Below are 17,353 nucleotides of genomic sequence, written 5' to 3' on the forward strand. Positions count from 1 at the left end.
CCAATGCTAAACAGTGTCCCCGTAAGGAGAAACCTGACTCTGGGGCATTTAGAGCAAAGGGTTCAGTCTTTTATCAAGAACACACCGCTCTATCACTACCCTCGGAGAAAAGAGCATTATCCAGAGGCTGCCATTGGTGGAAACAGCAATCAGCCAAGAAAGGGAGAGAGGAAGGAGAGGAGGAGGAGGGAGAGGAAGACTTCAGTTTAAAAATAAAATACAGGGTGCCTGGGTGGCTCAGTGGTTTAAGCCGCTGCCTTCGGCTCAGGTCATGATCTCAGGGTCCTGGATCGAGTCCCGCGTCCGGCTCTCTGCTCTGCAGGGAGCCTGCTTCCCTCTCACTCTCTCTGCCTGCCTCTTTGCCTACTTATGATCTCTCTCTGTCAAATAAATAAATAAAATCTTAAAAAAAAATAAATAAAAATAAAATACAAAATAAACAAAGAAAAAAGAAAGCCGGGGCGGGCCCACCTAGAAGTCCTAAGGGAAGCCAGACCCGAGGGGAGCCATCCTGGCCTCAGTTCACTTTCCCTTCCCAACCGCGGCGCTCCCTCGACCTCCTGGGACCTGACGGGTTGCAGAAAAATCTCTACGGACAAGAACGAAGAGCCCTCATGTTCTCCCCTACTAACGGCTGCAGAGCGGGAAAAGTTTTATTTTGTAACCAGAGTTGCAGCCGGACGCCTAAACGACCCAACTGGGTGGTTTAGCACCCAGTTTTGGGTGCTGCAGCACCCAAAAGTGGACGTGGGGTGGGGGGCGCCGGGAATCGAACAGCTCCAACGCGCTTCAGCAACCGGCCGAAGAGCCCTCTCCAACCCCAGCCGGGCGCGCTCTCGCCGGGACCGGGACATCAGGCGCGTGCCTGCGCTTGCGCAAAAGGCACCCGCCCAGCTCCTCTCCAGGTGCGCTCTCGCTTCCGGCCGGCCTTCCCAAGGCGGAAACAGCAGAGCCCGCGCATGCGCTTTCCAGCTCTCCTGCATGATCCAGGGAGGGGGCCCAAGGCTTCAGGTGATCCCGCCCCTCCCTCGCAGCGCGGAGCCAATCGCACGGTGGTGGGCGGGATTTTCGAGAAGGCGGCCCGCCCACGCGCTTCGCGAAGCGTGTTTCGATTGGTTGGCGATGCTGGCGCAGGTGCGCGGTTCCTATTGGGTGTGGGCGGAGCGCGAGCCGCCGAGGCTTTGGCCGAGGCTGCAGGTGAGCGCGCGCACGCGCCGCGGCTCCCGCACGCCTCGGGTGCGCGCGCGCGGGCTTGCGGAGGAGGCGACCGAGAGCGAGATTGCGGCGCCCGTCGCCTCTGCTCCGCCCCCTCCTCCTCCTCCCCCTCCTCCTCCTCCCCCTCCTCCTCCTTCGTCGCGGCCGCCGCCGAGGCCCGGAGGGAGGGAGTCGCGTCCCCACCCGCCGCGCTGCCAGTCCGACCCTCGGTGCGGCCGCGTGAGCAGCCAGCGGAGCGGAGCTCTGCGCGGAGACCCGAGCCGCGGCCGCCCCTCTGCAGGTGCCTGTGAGGAGTCGCCAGGGCCGCAGCCGCGTCCCCAACCCGCCGGCCGCGCACTCGCTCCCTGCGCTCCCGAGGGGCGGCCCGGCCGGAGGAGGCCGCCGCGGGGCCCGGCCTCAGCATGAACCGCAGCCACCGGCACGGGGCGGGCAGCGGCTGCCTGGGCACCATGGAGGTGAAGAGCAAGGTGCGCGGGGCCGCGGCTGGGCGGAGCGGCCAGCTGATGGGGGCCGGGGCCGGGCCCGGGGGAGGCCGGGGGCTGCCCGGGGCGGCCGGAGGTACTGCCCTGGTGTCTGCAACGCGGGGGGGTGCGGCAGTGGGGTGCGGAGGCAGGAGGTGGTGGATAGTAAACTTACCGAGAAGGGGGCGAAGGAGGGGCCTTGTGTTTGTTCCTGGCCCAGGTGGGAAGACCCATGGAGCACTTAATCTCCTTGAATCCCATTCCTGTTAAGGGATGGGAGGCGTCTGAGCGCAGTGTGGGACGAAGGCTTGGGGGGAAATTCTAGCTCCTGGTCTCCGAGGAAAAGGTATTTGGAAGACGCGTGGTCACAAAGTGTTAGCCCTTTCTCTGGTTCAAGGGTGCATCGAGTGGGGTGAAAGGGAGAGCCCAGTGCACTAAAGGGACCTTTTAAAGTTCGCTTTGCTTCCTGCTAGGGATTTTTCCAGCACTACCTTTGGTATGCGTTTAATCTATAAAATTAACACTATCATCTTTCGTTTGAGTAGCCCTTTACAGTTTGAGGCTGGATGCTCTTTTCATTCCATCGTGCTACCTTTTCACATCAAGTGTTTTCCTTCTTGACCAGCGGTATTCCAGTCTGCTGATAATTCCCGCGGCATCCCCTGAATTCCTAAATTGCAAGGCTGCCTGAGCTGGGTAGTCTTTAGGGATTAGGTAGAGAATGCTTTCCAGAGGGGGTTTTGAGCTGGAATTTGAAGGTGATCGGCAACCACAGCCACATTTTCAGCAAGCATTTCATAGGTTGAAGAGCCAAAGAAGTTTAGATGATCTAGTTTGATTCTCTTGAGAAAAGGGAGGGATCAGAAAGGTTAAGACTTCGCCGGGCTCTGCTTTTATGACAAAACCTGGAAGCCTTTTTACAGAATAACTTCTAGACTCTATAGAATAAAACTGTTTTTGAGAGCACGAAAAATAGTTAAGAAACCCAAAACACCTGCAAGAATGGGAGAACAGTACAAGCATATCAACTTCAGAAATGATGAAACATAGGGCAAACCCCAAATCAGGGAGTGGTTTTGAGTGAAGTGGAGGAAGGAGTGGGTGGAATGACTTTATTATCTAGAGTTGATAAGCAAAGTTCTGTAAGTTGCTGTAACTGAGATCTGCATTCATTTTAAACATCATTTAAATATTATTTGTAACTTCTGGAGCAGGAGGGGCAGTAGTTTCACAGAAACCGTCCTGTTAAGAACAGAAATGTAATTATAGCAGTTGAGGGAATGTGCTCTTCCCTATGTCCTCAGTGGAACCGCTAGAGCAAACGGAAGAGACGTGCTTGAGCTAGGGGTTAAGATGACTCCAAATATACAGGGTTTTTCCTCGAGCGGTATAGTGGCCGGAGTGGTTCTGTGCCCACTGGTTGAACTTTCTCAGGCATTTCTGTCATGAATCTAGTTTGCATCTGTGGGGGTTGAGGTTAAGAAAAGACAAACACTTAGGATATTGCATAATCTTGGAATTCAGTTTGTGGTCCTAATCTTGGTAGCAAGTCTTTAATTCTTCATCACAGGGAAAAAATGGGCAGAGATTCTAGGTGCACTGATAAGTACAATCAAATGGTAATTTATCTCCTGGACGGGAAAGCTGGAGCACTCTGGGACTGGAATTTCAGGCTTTCTGGCCCTTTCTCTTCTGTCCGCTGACCTGTGAGTCTTTCCCACACGTATGTCTGTACTACATGTTATATATTTGAGCTGTCAGGCTGCACTTGTAGTGAACCGTGTCTCTGAAATAGAATCAAAGCTTTCTGAGAACCTGCACTGAATGGAGTGTGGCTTCTCTGTTCTCAAAGTTGGTGTGTAGACAGAATATTAGGTATTGTTTTTAGTGGATCTGTGACACCTTGTGTTTTAAATAGATGCTTTTGACACATTTATTTTTAGCGGGTTAAATGAAACACTTGTCATCTTTATCATTTACAAAGTATTTGGACAGATGTTTGAAACAGTATTTCCCTTTGTCAGCCGCCCTGGAGATAGCACCGCTTTTGACAAAACTGATGGTCAGGAGGTGGTAACCGCAACCCAGTGATGTGCAGATCGATCCACATTTCAGGTTCTCTTTTTCTTCCGCGTAGAAAACAGTGTCAGCTGGATCCCCTGAGCAGAGCGGGGAAAGTTCTTAATCGATAATGAAGGTGGAATCCTTTAATGACCTTGGAACAGTCTTTGGGCTGTACCTTTTCTAATTATTATTCATGGGCAAGCAGTATTGAAATTGACTTTGCGGTTTCTTGAACATACATACCAACAGATGCCGGGCGAAGGATGTCCGTTCTCCCAGCAGATGCTGGGAGAAGGCAACATCCTGGGTGGCCAAGACAAGCTAGACTGGCCTAAATAAGAGTTACAGATGCTTCACACAGTGAATAGTTGTTGACTGGGTCTTAATTTTATCTCTGTCCTAGTATTTGTCTTCACGTAGTAATACATTCTCTTAATCCTGTTGTTTTTCTGCAAGAAGCGTAAGTTTCTCTTGTTCGGTTTTGTTTTCTGCTAACATTTGCAAAAGGGCAAGTCAGCTGTGAAGCCATACAGTTTTTCATTGTTTTTATCATAACATTTAAGGAAGAGAAAAACAAGTTGAGTAAGGGATTTTCACCCAAAAGCTTTATTGAGCAAAGTCGTTGGAGCCCTAAAATGTTCATGGGTTAGATGTTACTTTCATTCATGGACCTGGGACAGTGATAAACCCTGGTGCGGATCCCTGGCACTAGGAGCTTTAGGTTGTGATACCAGGTTAAAGACCAAGGAGGAGAAACTGTGACTTTTGATAACATCATTAAAACTAGCTCTGATATGAGGGGTGTTGCCGAGTTTTTATTGACTTTGAAACGTGAAGGTGTGACTAAACTTTGAGAGTTTTAGGTATGAGTCACCTTATATTCTTGACCAATGTTGGTGTTTATGTTTTAGGAATGTGTCATGAAAACTCGTATTCATTAGAGGAGGTGGTTTGGGTGAATCTTAAACTTAATTTAATACTGATGAGTAGGCGTGGGTATTAGCAAGCAGATGAACTTCTTCAGGGTAACAGGTACAGTGACTCGGGCTATCCATCCATCCTTTGGCAGAGGAACCGACACATTTGTAATCTGCTCAAATTATTCTGATGGGGACTGTCTGCTGATGCTGAAGGCTGCGTTAGTATTACATTACATTAGAATACATTAGTATTTCTTAGTAGTAGATATTTCGAAGAAAAAGTTCAGTGATTGAATACATTTGGCAAACATTTGTTTAAAATTAAAAAAAAAATCAGCTGGAGGACTCAACTGAGTGTTTAATATCTGGTCTCCACAGTGATCCCTAAGAGAGGGATCATAGTTTCGCAGGGTTCCTTGAGCTTACATGACCGGGGCGCTTTCTGAGGAAGGCTGATTAACCTTACCTGGGTTTCCCCCTGGAGGAAATGGCACACGGGGCCCGTCGTCAGTCATAGATCCTGTTTATCGGGGACCAGATGAAGCCAGTCCTGAGTGCTGAATAACAGCCGCTTTAATAATCCGGCATTTGGAGAGCAGAGGTGTGATTCTAGAGGAATCAGAACAGGGCATGATAGAGGTGGTTTTGTGGTTCCTTTATACCTCTCTGATGTCTTTGTCTTCTTTACCCACTCATGGGTGAGCTCCTGCTGCAGGCCTGAGCCCTCCATCTGTAGGGCCCAGGCACTGTGCCAAGCACATCAACACTCCTTGCATTAATAGGATGGTTGTGGGATGTATATTTTAGGTATTAATAGAGCTTTTTCCAGCATTATTATAGGGAAGATGCTCCTTATCTCTGGACCTATTTCTTATATGATATACTTCCCATTGGTTTTGTGCCTTCATGCCCAGAAGCTCAAAGTCCCTTCTTTATGTGTTGCTATTAATTCTTTCCATTTCCCGTGAAATCATAATTCGTTTTATGGGGTAAGAAACTTCGGTGCTTTTTGCTAATTGCCAAAATAAAGACTTGGGCACATCTTTTTTACCCCATGGCCTGGGTGGGGAGAGGACTGCTGTCAAGATCCGGGCTCCAGACAGGGTTTGAGCTGAGTCACTCTTGCAGGACAGTCCCCAGTGAGGCTTGGGAACCCCAGGGATTGAGTGGAGCCCCATCCTTGAGGGGAATGCCCTTCAGAGATGTAGCAGTGAGAAGGCACATTCCTGTCTTACGCAGTTTTCTCTGCAGATAATGTAAATTTGTGACAATAGACTGTCACTACAACACTCTTTCTTATTAAGAGAAATACTGCTACTGTTAATGTTCCTATGGAGTGCATTTTCAGATTGGGTCCTGTTACTTTTGTTTGTTTTTAATTAATATGTTCATTGTATTTATAGTTTGGAGCTGAATTTCGTCGGTTTTCACTGGAAAGATCAAAACCTGGAAAATTTGAGGAGTTTTATGGATTACTGCAACACGTTCATAAGATACCCAATGTTGACGTTTTGGTAGGCTATGCAGACATCCACGGAGACTTGCTACCTATAAATAATGATGACAATTATCACAAAGCTGTTTCAACGGCCAATCCACTGCTTAGGATTTTTATACAAAAAAAGGGTAAGTACCACTGTGTAGAGACATTGTTTTAGAAATAAAAGTCGTTTATTTTCCTCACAGGTAGGATTATGCATTGAATTCTCACTTTGTTGAATAGAACCATGTCCATTCAGAAAGATGTGGTATAAAGACTGGGACTTGGGAATCAGAGAAAGATTCTCTTTTTTTGGTGGCAACCAAGTGCTGTATTTACTACTTAATAACTACCTGGAGGAAAGTTACTTATTTAGAATGCTCTTCACAGAAATAGTTAGTTAATTATCTGGAAAATTAGATAGCAAGTCATTATTATGGAGGAATTTAAACACTGATATTGGTCTTGCAAAAGAACATTTGAAATAGCCATCCTATATGACGAGAATTTTGAGTTGTAGAACTTTTTTTTTTTAACTTTTTTTTTTTTTTTTTTAAACCCCTCCATGTCTGTGTGTCTGCCTGGCTGCGCTTGGGCATGATGTGTCCATTTATTTCTTTGGTTTTGGTAAATGAAGAGGTTTAGAAAGCCAGCATGGCAACAGCAAGCTTAGTATTGGTGGGATAGTAAAAGCCTTACTGTGTTTATAAACCCAGAAAGCAGTTTGAGAGAATGGATTAGGGATTACCCTTGAAGGTGAAACTTTATTTCCCAGTTCATAAACGTTAGACCACTCCTAGGGCTTTGAAATTCCACTGATTATATAGATTTGCTTTTCTGGGTTTGGAGGAACTAAAGTCCACCAACAAAATAAACCTCCAAGGGTGACATGTTCATAACACTTGACTGTTTACAGAATACTTAGAAATGCGCAAATTGATTTTTCCCAAAGACCTCTGAGATGGATTTCATAGATACGTAACAGTCCTGTGGTATAGTTAGGGTATTAATCTAGGAAGATTAATTTGGCGGTTGGGGATGAGTTGAAGTGAGCAGAGTCTTAGAGGAGAGGGCCAGGAGCCGGTGGTGAAGGGACAGCTGGAAGCCACCCCAGTGCAGGAGGCAGGCGACGAACGTGGCAGCGTTCAAGAGGCCATATCTGATATTTGAGAGTCACTGTGCTCCCCACTGGATGGCGGGGAGGTGAAGAGGAGTCCCAACAGAGAACAGCTTTCTGGGTTCGAGTCTGATGGCTGGGACAGTGTCATAAACAACCAGACTTTGGAAGAGGGAGATTAGCTTAGAAAGAAAAGGGGTTTGGTTTTAGGATATTTGGCTGGTGAGTTTTAACCATGCCATGTAGGAAATTGGAAATGGTAGACAGGAACTTTGGATTGAAATCTAGAGGCCCAGTCAGAGAAAATTGAAAGTCTGTGGAAAAGTGATATTTGAGAAATTCTCTGGAGGAGACGTCAGGCCTTGTAGGGATGAAGACCAGGGATGGACCCTTGGAAAGCTGTGTGCAGACTGTTGGAGACAAAAGAACATCAGTAGAGGAGAGAAGACAAAGCATTCATGTGGAACTTGGCATTTTAAGCAGAATAATATTAACTATTGATGAGTAGGCCTTTCTTGTTAGCAGTTGTAATTTTCATTACAAAAATTTTGTAATTTTCATTACAAAAATACTTTGTTGTGTTTGGAATGTGTATTCAAGCATGGAGTGGTTATTTTTAGACTTCTGCCATCCCGCAAAATTTTGTTGGATTGTCCTTTCTGTTCGATGATCGGCGTTGGATCATGCCACTACGTATTTTTATTACTGGCGCTGCAGCACTTAGTGATTGTGGGATCAATCCTCACATCTGTTAAGGGTGGTTATGTTCTGCTCTTTGCTTTTGAGTATGTTTATATGCGAACAGAAGTTTTCTCTGTCCTAGAAATCAATGTCCAGTATAGTAAACAGCTCGTAGAATTTGATTTGAAAAGGGGCGCCTGGGTGGCTCAGTTAGTTAAGCGTCCTGTTCTTGGTGTTTGTTCAGGTCATGACCTCACGGTTGTGAGATCAAGCCCTGAGCCCTGGGTCAGCTCCCCACAGGGCACGGTGAGTCTGCTTCGGATTCTCTCTCCCTCTGCCCCTACCCCTTCCCCCGTCTTTAAAAAAAGAAAAGTTTTATTTAGAAATAGGCAGTGCATTCAACAGAACATTTGTTTTTAAAAAAAAATATGAACATGGGGCGCCTCGGTTGTACAGTTGGTTAAGCGTCTGCCTTAGGCTCAGGTCATGAACTCAGGGTCCTGGGATCAGCCCCGAGTCGGGGCTCCCTACTCAACGGGGAGTCTGCTTCTCCCTCTCCCTCTCTGCTGCTCTCCCTGCTCGTGTTCTGTCTCTTTCTCTGTCAAATAAATCCAATCTTGATTTCTTTTTTAATACTGTATTTATTTATGAGAGAGAGAGAGCAGGTGAGAGAGAGCACATGGCAGTGCCCGGGGTGGGGGGCGCGGAGAGGGAGAAGCAGGGAGCCCCACACAGGGCTCACTCAGTCCCCGGGCTCTAGCATCACGACCTGAGCAGAAGGCAGATGTTTAACTGACTGAGCCTCCCGGGTGCCCTAACATCGGTTAAAATATAAAAGTATAAATGTAAAAAAAAAAAAAAAAGGTATAAATGTAATATGAATATGACTTAAGGAAAGCATAAAAGTAAGCTGGTCAAGTCGTTCCTATTTAATGCCTCCCCACCCCCCATTGCATCCAGAGTGAAATCCCTCTGCTTTGGACTTCTCCAACCTCACCCTTCTCCATCCCCCCACTCTGTCATCACAGCCAACCAGGCCCGCAAGCTCCCTCTCAGACCTGGAAAGGTGGTGTCCCTGTCCCTGTGCTTCTGCTCTTGCTTTTCTCCTCACTCCCCCCTCCCATCCTTCAGATCGTATCACAGCAAATAACTTCAAATAACTTCCTCGGAGGGTCTCTTTGGATCACCAAAGCCCCTTGACCCTCCCACCTTTATCAGACCTGGAATGACCTTATGTAAGTATGAGTTATCTTGTTTATTGTCTGTCTTAACAGACTTACGTGGTGCCTTGTGATTCACAGTGATACTTTTTTCTTGTGAAGCTCAACAGATGTTGAGCAGAAGCTGATTTTAGGCAAACTTCACTGAACAGTAAATTCAGGAAATTAATATAAAGCGTGACATTAAGTATAGTAACATTTTACTGCTTTTACTGTACACTTTGTTTTCTTGGCCTTTTGATGCCAGTATAGGAATCGGTAGGGCAGCAATTACACTTACATGGTGCCAAGTGATTTTTAAAAAAAAAAACAAAAAACAAATTTTAAAACCATTTTGAATTTTAAAATCACGTGGTCTTTTAAAATCGGATACCTCTACCAGAAGTTTCTTCCAAGTGAAAGTACACAGTTGAATGCATAAGCTATATAGTATGAACTCAAAGATTGTATCGTTGCATATCTTGAAAGGTCAGTTTGTGTCTTACAGTAATTTATTGTTAGAAGAAAAACCCCTGTACTCTAGGACTATTATCATGGAAGCAGAAACCAAAGAAAACAAAATCCCTGCTCTCTGAAAAGTCAGGCTCGCAGAAAGGATTCCCAGATCCTTTGCCAGCCCCGTCCCCTTTTGGAGTTTAGAGGTTTCACTGAGTCCCCTTTTGGAGTTTAGAGGTTTCCCAGCCAGTCAGTGACGGGCGGCCAAGGCTGGAATCCGTGGATGCGCACGGATCTGATCAGAACATCCACCCCACAACTTTTTGCTGCCTTACCATCTGCTTTTGGATGACCCCAGGCAGGCGCATTTGTTGGGAAGAGTTTGTTGGAAACCCTAGAAGGGCCTCGCTTTGCTCGCTTTACGCATTGTCACCCTTGAGACATGGCCTGGTGGCCCAGGCCCCGGGGGCAGGCCCCTCAATTCCTAGAACTGTGCAGCGGACGTTAGATTGTAGGTGTACTTGAAGATTACTTCTCAGTGAACCCGGCCGTGATTTCGAAATGCTCCGAGAGATGCATCGTAATTGTCCGTTGAATTTTGAAGAACAGCATAGGACACCGGTTGCTCACAACAGAAACCTGGGTGTCACCTGTGACACATACCTGTCGTTCAGTCAGTCACCAAGCCTGTTCCAGCAGTTCTAATTATTTTTCAGATTTGTTTCCCCATCAGGGCAGCAACCGCCTCCTCTCCCTCAGGGTCACTCTCCCGCTTAAAGTCAGGGTGAGTTTAGTAGAAAAACCCAAATCTTTGTTTTCTTCCCAGTGCCCTCAGGCTGAAGTCCATAATCCCTAGCACCCCTCCCCCCAGGCCTGTTTCCTGCAAGGCCCCTGACCGGGCCCTTGGCTCCTCCTCCTCCTTCCCCTCCCTCTCTCCCTATTGGGTTTCTGCAGTCTCCCCCATCCTGCTCTCCATATTTGCTGGACCCTGCTTCGGCAACATTCCTCCCTGCCTTCTACCTGATTAGCTGCCGGCTGCTTTTCCAGTCTCAGCGCAAACCTCACTTCCCCGGGAGAAGCCTTGCTGCACCCTGCACCCAGGCTGGGCGCCCACGGCGCGGTCTGTCTACACCGAGGCCCTTGGCCCCTTTGAAATAATTAGATTGCACGTGGTCATTGCCGTCTCCTCCTGTAGACTGTAAGCTCCACGAGAGCAAGCCCCCCACTCATCTCTGGCTCACTGACTCTGCGGCTGGGACACAAGGCCTGGCCAGGTTGCGGCGCTTCTGGAATGTTTGGTGGTTAGGATTCCTTATATTAGGAAATGAAGGGATTTGCATACTTTGAATATTGCTTTAGGTGATGTTTAATCCTTTTAAAGTTGCCAGATTTAGTTCTTTTTAACCATTTTGGATTAGAACAGGGGTTTGCAAACACTGCTAGCTGGCTGTTTTTGTAAATAAAGTTTTCCTGGAACGCAGCCATTCTCGTTCTTTATGTCTGGCCCATTGGCTCTTGCGGCAGCGACTGGGGTGACCCACCGAACCCGGAGTGCTCACCGTCCGGCTCTTTGGGGCAAAAGGTGGTCAGCCCCGGAACAGGATAATTTCAAAAATCATTTCATTCTCCCTGTCTTCTCACAGAATTTCAGATGGGTCCTACTCTTGAACTTCCTCGATGACGCTACCATGAACTGTTGCTGTTTCGCTTCTGTACAGGGATGATGAAGGGGGTTATAGGAGGGTTTGTTTTTTTGGTTTTGGTCAGTTTTCTCCAGATTGGCTCTAACACTGTAGGCTTTTACTTGGTGGATTTGTGCCTGCCACTCACCACTGGTGGACCCTCACCTCCTGCTCTGAATCTGTGACTTGCGACTCCCAACCAGTTAAGGAATGAGATAACCAGGCTTTTTGGAATTAACGGTCTGAAGAGAGTTCCAGAGGGAGTGCCTGTGAGGCTGCTCTCGTAAGCAGAGGGCAGGAGCTTTCTGCTCGGAAGGAATTGAGACAAGCAGTTTGGCTCCTCCGAGGCATTCCGAGTGGATCCTTGCTGATTGCAGTCAGCCGAGATAGTGGCCGAGGGACAGGCTTGGGATGAGGGAGGGACTGCTGCGGAAGCCTCTCTCGTACTGTTGCATAAGCCTGGGTTTTTACGGTGGCGGCGGAGGTTGCTAGGAACCAGGTTTGCGAACTTTTCATCTTATTCTGAGTTCGGTGCTTTGACACACAGACTCGGGTAGAAAGTGTCCCCCTGTGGACAGTCACCTTTACACTTTAAACTAACACTCTGCACCCTGGCTTTCTGCCAAAATATTTCTTTTCCCAGTGGCTGGAAACTGATTAGCTAGATGGGAGAACAAAGGTGCCTTTGTGCTGGGGCATATTGCTTTTGAGAATTTAGCAGAGAGCATTCAAACAGTCTGGATGCGATGCCAAATTATGCAGATTTGGGGTTGGTTTTTTTTGTTTTTTTGTTTTTTGTTTTTTTGGTCAGGTTTCCCATGTAGGCAACTTAGTTTTACTCTCTGTGTGTATGGTCTGGAATTTTCCTTTATAAATCTATGTGGGTTTTCTTAATTGATTCTTTTAAAATGAAAATATATACTTCTAAGAAAACACATTCAGTAGGAGACCATCGTTGATAGGCTTTTGGTCAAATGTTGCCAAAATGATTCTCGTATCAGTGAGTTAATTTCTAAAGCCAAATTATATACAAATTTGTCTCTGTGAGAACAGGATATACATACTTTATAAATAAAGACAGAATTATCCCCAGAGGGGGAAAAATGCCAAAAATTAAGGTACCCCTAGTCTTGTACATTTCTCTGCAACTAGCTCTTGGAGAATTGAAGCAGCCTGAGAAAAAAAGTTCTCCATTCTCAGACACACACCTGACACTTAATAGTCGTTCTGTGAATGTGTAAAGTATTGGCCTAGTAAGAAAATAAAGGTCCAGTCTTTGTATTTTGTACTCTTAATCATTACTTTGTACCCTTCATTTCCTGGTTTATGTAGTAAAGATGATAATATTTATCAATAGAGTGTGAGAGTCAAGGGAAAGAATATGAACTGAATCACAGTGTGGTGATTGTACTGTTACCCGGAGTTGCTGAGACTAGGGTTTTGAGCTAGTTCTTTGCGGGAGGGGGCTTTTGTCTCTTTTGTTCTTTGGATATATAGTTTTGTCCTTGAAGATTCTGAATTTTAAGTTTCTCCTCCTTTGTTATTTTTGAAGATGGTTTCAAGTTTCCCGCCCGATGTTAATTTCATTTCCTTTTTTTTTTTTTTTTAAACCTCTCATTCTCTGATGAGGTGTTTTGTTTGTAGGTATTTTCCTTCAGCAGTGTGATTTCAGAAGGCAGATCTGGTTTTAGGAGCCCTGTTTTCCCTTAGTTCTACATCAGAGAGGATAGATCCTCTGGGTGGAAGCATGAACGCCATCCATGCCTGTTGTTTGACGCAGACTGGTGTTTGTTGTTGTTATTTAATTAGGTGTCAGCATTTAAAAACGAGAACATTTTTACTTAAAAAACAAGGCTCCATGGCAAATGGGATTTGGCCACACACATTCCTGTGGTGGAAGAAAGACTGTGGCACAACCGCAAAGAAAGGGCCCTCTGCACTTCTTTTTCACACAGTGAAGAAAAAAGTTCAGTCGTAGACTTCAGCCTCTTTCAAAAGTGGGGAAATGGAAGATAAGAACTCCCCCAGAAAACTGAGGGAGAACATTCATTTGCAGGAGACTAAAATTCCTAAATTCTAGATATACATTCATCTAATTTACATGATCATTTCATGCATATTATCTGTTTCATTGAATTACATCCTCTGCCCCGCTGCCTGTAGTACAAGTTTGTTCCCTTGATTTACCTTGGGAATCAAAAGTGTCCCGTTTTATTTTATTTATTTATTTATTTTAAAGATTTTATTTATTTATTTGACACAGAGATCACAAGTAGGCAGAGAGAGAGGAGGAAGCAGGCTCCCCGCTGAGCAGAGAGCCCGATGAGGGGCTCAATCCCAGGACCCGGAGACCATGACGTGAGCCTAAGGCAGAGGCTTAACCCACTGAGCCACCCAGGTGCCCCCAACCTGGAGTTTCTTAAACAAATGAAGGAAAAATATGTTTTAAGTTACTGACTTGAAATGCTGTTTAAAATGTGTGTGTAAACTTAAAAGAATTTGATTTTCGCTTCTTACTCTTGTAAGTAGTCCTTGAGCTTTATCAGATTAAACATTTGGGATTTTAGGATGTGTGCTTGAGAGGGCCACCTAGTGGTTTCTTTCTGGTACAGCAGGTCGTACTATGCTACATTTTGATCTGATGAGAATAAGCTAATATTTAAATTGTTTATGTACCAAATACATGTGAGTTATCTCTTCTGTATAGATTCAGCTGTAGATAAACTGGGTGTTTTTACATCATCTCTGTAATTATTTTATTTTATTTTTTTAAACAGAAGAAGCAGACTACAGTGCCTTTGGTACAGACACACTAATAAAGAAGAAGAATGTTTTAACCAATGTATTGCGTCCTGACAACCATAGAAAAAAGCCACACATAGTCATTAGTATGCCCCAAGACTTCAGACCTGTGTCTTCTATTATAGACGTGGACATTCTCCCCGAAACACACCGTAGGGTTCGTCTTTACAAATACGGCACAGAAAAACCCTTAGGGTTCTACATCCGCGACGGTTCCAGTGTCAGGGTCACGCCACATGGCTTAGAGAAGGTCCCGGGGATCTTCATATCCAGACTTGTCCCAGGAGGCCTGGCTCAAAGCACAGGACTACTAGCTGTTAATGATGAAGTGTTAGAAGTTAACGGCATAGAAGTTTCAGGGAAGAGTCTTGACCAAGTAACAGACATGATGATCGCCAACAGCCGCAACCTCATTATAACGGTGAGACCCGCAAACCAGAGGAATAATGTGGTTCGGAACAGTCGGACTTCCGGCAGCTCCGGCCAGTCCACAGATAACAGCCTCCTGGGCTGTGTCCAGCAGGTAGAACCGAGCTTGGAGCCAGAGGACGAAGACAGTGATGAAGATGACATTGTTATCGAAGATAACGGAACGCCGCAGCACATTCCTAAAGCTGTTGCTAATACGGAGAGCCTCGAATCATTAACGCAGATAGAACTGAATTTTGAGTCTGGACAGAACGGCTTTATTCCTTCTAACGAAGTGAGCTTAGCACCTGTAGCAAGTGGCACAAATACAGAAACACATGCTCCGGATCAAAAACTCTTAGAAGAAGACGGAACGATCATAACACTATGAAGCCTTCATCCGAATGTCTTTGGAGCGAGGATGCCGCAGGGACTTGTAAATTTGGCTCGTTCAAAGCGTATATACCTCTGAACCAGTGACCTGGAGTAGGCATGAGAAAATTAATATTGCAAGCTTGAAATGTTGTTATAATAGTAGTTTGATCATTGTTAATATAAACTTCAGTTTGTCAGAGGTGAGTTTAAGTCTGAAAGGGGCCTTTGCTAATGAAATTACATGCTTTTGTTATTTTGTCTCTAGAGAACTGGATATTAGAGCACATTCTCAGAACTGAGAGGACCAGGTCATTTCCATTCGAAGTGGTTGCGTATTTTTTAACCTGCTGTGCAGAGCCCAGTTATCTTTTCCTTTAACTATATATTTTTTAATTCTAATGTGAAGAAGTCTGATTCTGTCCTTTGGTACCTTGGGGACCTCAGCTCCTATGTTCCCTATATTTTATTTCGATTTTTTAATGTTGTTCCTCTGTTGTTCATTGTTACAAGTAATTTTTTCAGATGCTTTTTTTTTTCCCCTAATATTTAAGAAATCAGACCAATTGCCTGTTTCTGGGAGTCGCTTCCTACATCATAAAGCATTGAAACCGTGTTCCTGAATTAAGAAACTGACTGTCGTTCAAGTTCCACGCTTGTTCATCCCATAGTTTTTCACATTCACGGACTCACTCCATGTGCGTGTAACTTAACGTTGCAAAAGGCAGCCCCATCAGCTGGTAACACCTGAGACTCCCTTCATCTCCTCTCACCCGCACCCCCATCCCCTTGGAAATCATTCCATTTGTTGTTGGTGTGTGTTTCGTTGGTGTGCTTTTGTACTCTGCTATGTATTTGAGTATGAATCATTTCGGATTTAAAACGCACCCAAATTAAGAGATTTTTACACACACGCCAGACTTGTGCACTTTTTTACATGAGATGATTTGGTTTTTTCCCTAATGGGATTTCTAGGAACACTACCTATACTTTATGAGAAAAGATAAGACTGTTCACCTTGGACAGGTAGAGTTTATTGCTATTAATTTTATGAGGCTATTTATTACTTTCCAGGGCATCCACTTAGAACCAGTGAAGGGTAAGGCTGCTGACTTCCATCCCTCACCTGACTTCCCTGTCCAACACGCACGAGCACCGCAGTAGGCCTGTATATAGAAACCCAGGATTGCGTGAAGCACCTAAGTCCCCTGTGGCTTACGGCTCCTTCTCTCAGAGTTATTTATTAATTAATTTTATGGTAGGGCTAGAATGGGTACCTTCGTAACAGTTGCGTGCTGGGGAAGCAATGAAGAATTCAGTGACTCCGTTTTGAAGGATATTTTCTCTCTAGGGTAAAAAGATATATGAAGAAGTCTTGGACTGAAGGAAGGTCACTTGACTCAGAATACTTAATGTATTTTGTTCACGTTACCACTAAACAGATTATCGCTGAACTATTAACGGCACAACGTTATGTAATGCAGTGTACTTTCTTGTTGAATTCACCCAATTTCTGCCACTTCTGTACCACCGTTTGCTAATGACATTCCAGCTTTAACCTTCTGTGAGATATAGAAATTTGACTCTAGAACAGCAAAATGTTAACATGTAGGTTCGATTTCATTTATATTATAAGTGGTGCAGGGGTTCAACATTTTAAGTAAAAATGCTTTCACGCACTACCTCTCCCTCTCTCTCTCTCTCTCTTTTATTTTTTAACAGAGTTTTAACATCTGAACTTTTCTCTTGGAGGAAAAATACTTCAGGGCTTGACTTTTTGTACAAATTTTAACTATTAAGTACAGATTTGTCTTGTCTGTATTCATGAAAATGGAAATCAAAGCTGCTAGTGCTTTTTATTTTAATGATCCTGCTAAGAGTATATGTCAGTGCTGTTAAAACTAGATTTCTCGTTTAAATTATTGGTGAAATAATTGATTACTAGACGTATTGTAAAACCAACAGCTCTTGGTTATACAATAAAATGTCCGTTCATTGGTAGTCTGAATCAATTATTCCAAGTGTACCTTATTAACAGAAATATCAGTGGATTCAGCGTAAAATTTTATAGTACTAAATGTCAAGCCTAACTGTGAATTTTGTTCTGTATCTTGAGTAAATTTATGATAATGTTCTCATGAGCTATCAACAAAATATATGTACTTTTGTGAACTATGAATTTTCTAATTAAATTTTACATGCGACAACATGATTTTTACATGAATGATACTTTGTTTAAACTCTCAAATGTCAGTATTTTACTACAATTTTATTATAAAATGTACATTATCACTAAATGAACTTTGATTTTAAAAATCAATTTAGCTTTAGTTGTATATTATTTTTTACAAATAAAGATAGACTTGTATAAAGGCTACTTTCTTGTTTGCAAATATATGAAAAATGACCCAACAAATACTTACCAAGCACCAATATGATAGAAAATGAGCGGGAAGAAAATTGCTAAGTTATAACAATGTCCTGGCTTCCTCCACT

At 44.6% G+C, this 17,353-nt stretch overlaps 1 protein-coding gene across 1 annotated transcript; it reads left to right on the forward strand.

The window, feature by feature from the left end:
- The first annotated feature begins 1,242 nt into the window (after positions 1 to 1,242).
- Positions 1,243 to 17,066, forward strand: PARD6B (par-6 family cell polarity regulator beta). Its single transcript, XM_045981668.1, has 3 exons — positions 1,243 to 1,682; positions 6,064 to 6,286; positions 14,053 to 17,066. Exons 1-3 carry the CDS (start codon positions 1,617 to 1,619, stop codon positions 14,874 to 14,876), a joined length of 1,113 nt encoding a protein of 370 aa, XP_045837624.1. The 5' UTR covers positions 1,243 to 1,616; the 3' UTR covers positions 14,877 to 17,066.
- The last annotated feature ends 287 nt before the right edge of the window (positions 17,067 to 17,353 follow it).

This window comes from Meles meles, chromosome 16, assembly GCF_922984935.1.
Source record: "Meles meles chromosome 16, mMelMel3.1 paternal haplotype, whole genome shotgun sequence".
NCBI lineage: Eukaryota > Metazoa > Chordata > Mammalia > Carnivora > Mustelidae > Meles > Meles meles.

Excerpts from the sequence above, each read along its gene's own strand:
- PARD6B (XM_045981668.1), top strand. The coding sequence starts at position 1,617 with ATGAACCGCAGCCACCGGCACGGGGCGGGCAGCGGCTGCCTGGGCACC. Across the intron at positions 1,683-6,063 it reads CCATGGAGGTGAAGAGCAAG|TTTGGAGCTGAATTTCGTCG; the intron begins GTGCGCGGGGCC and ends TTGTATTTATAG. Across the intron at positions 6,287-14,052 it reads GATTTTTATACAAAAAAAGG|AAGAAGCAGACTACAGTGCC; the intron begins GTAAGTACCACT and ends TTTTTTAAACAG.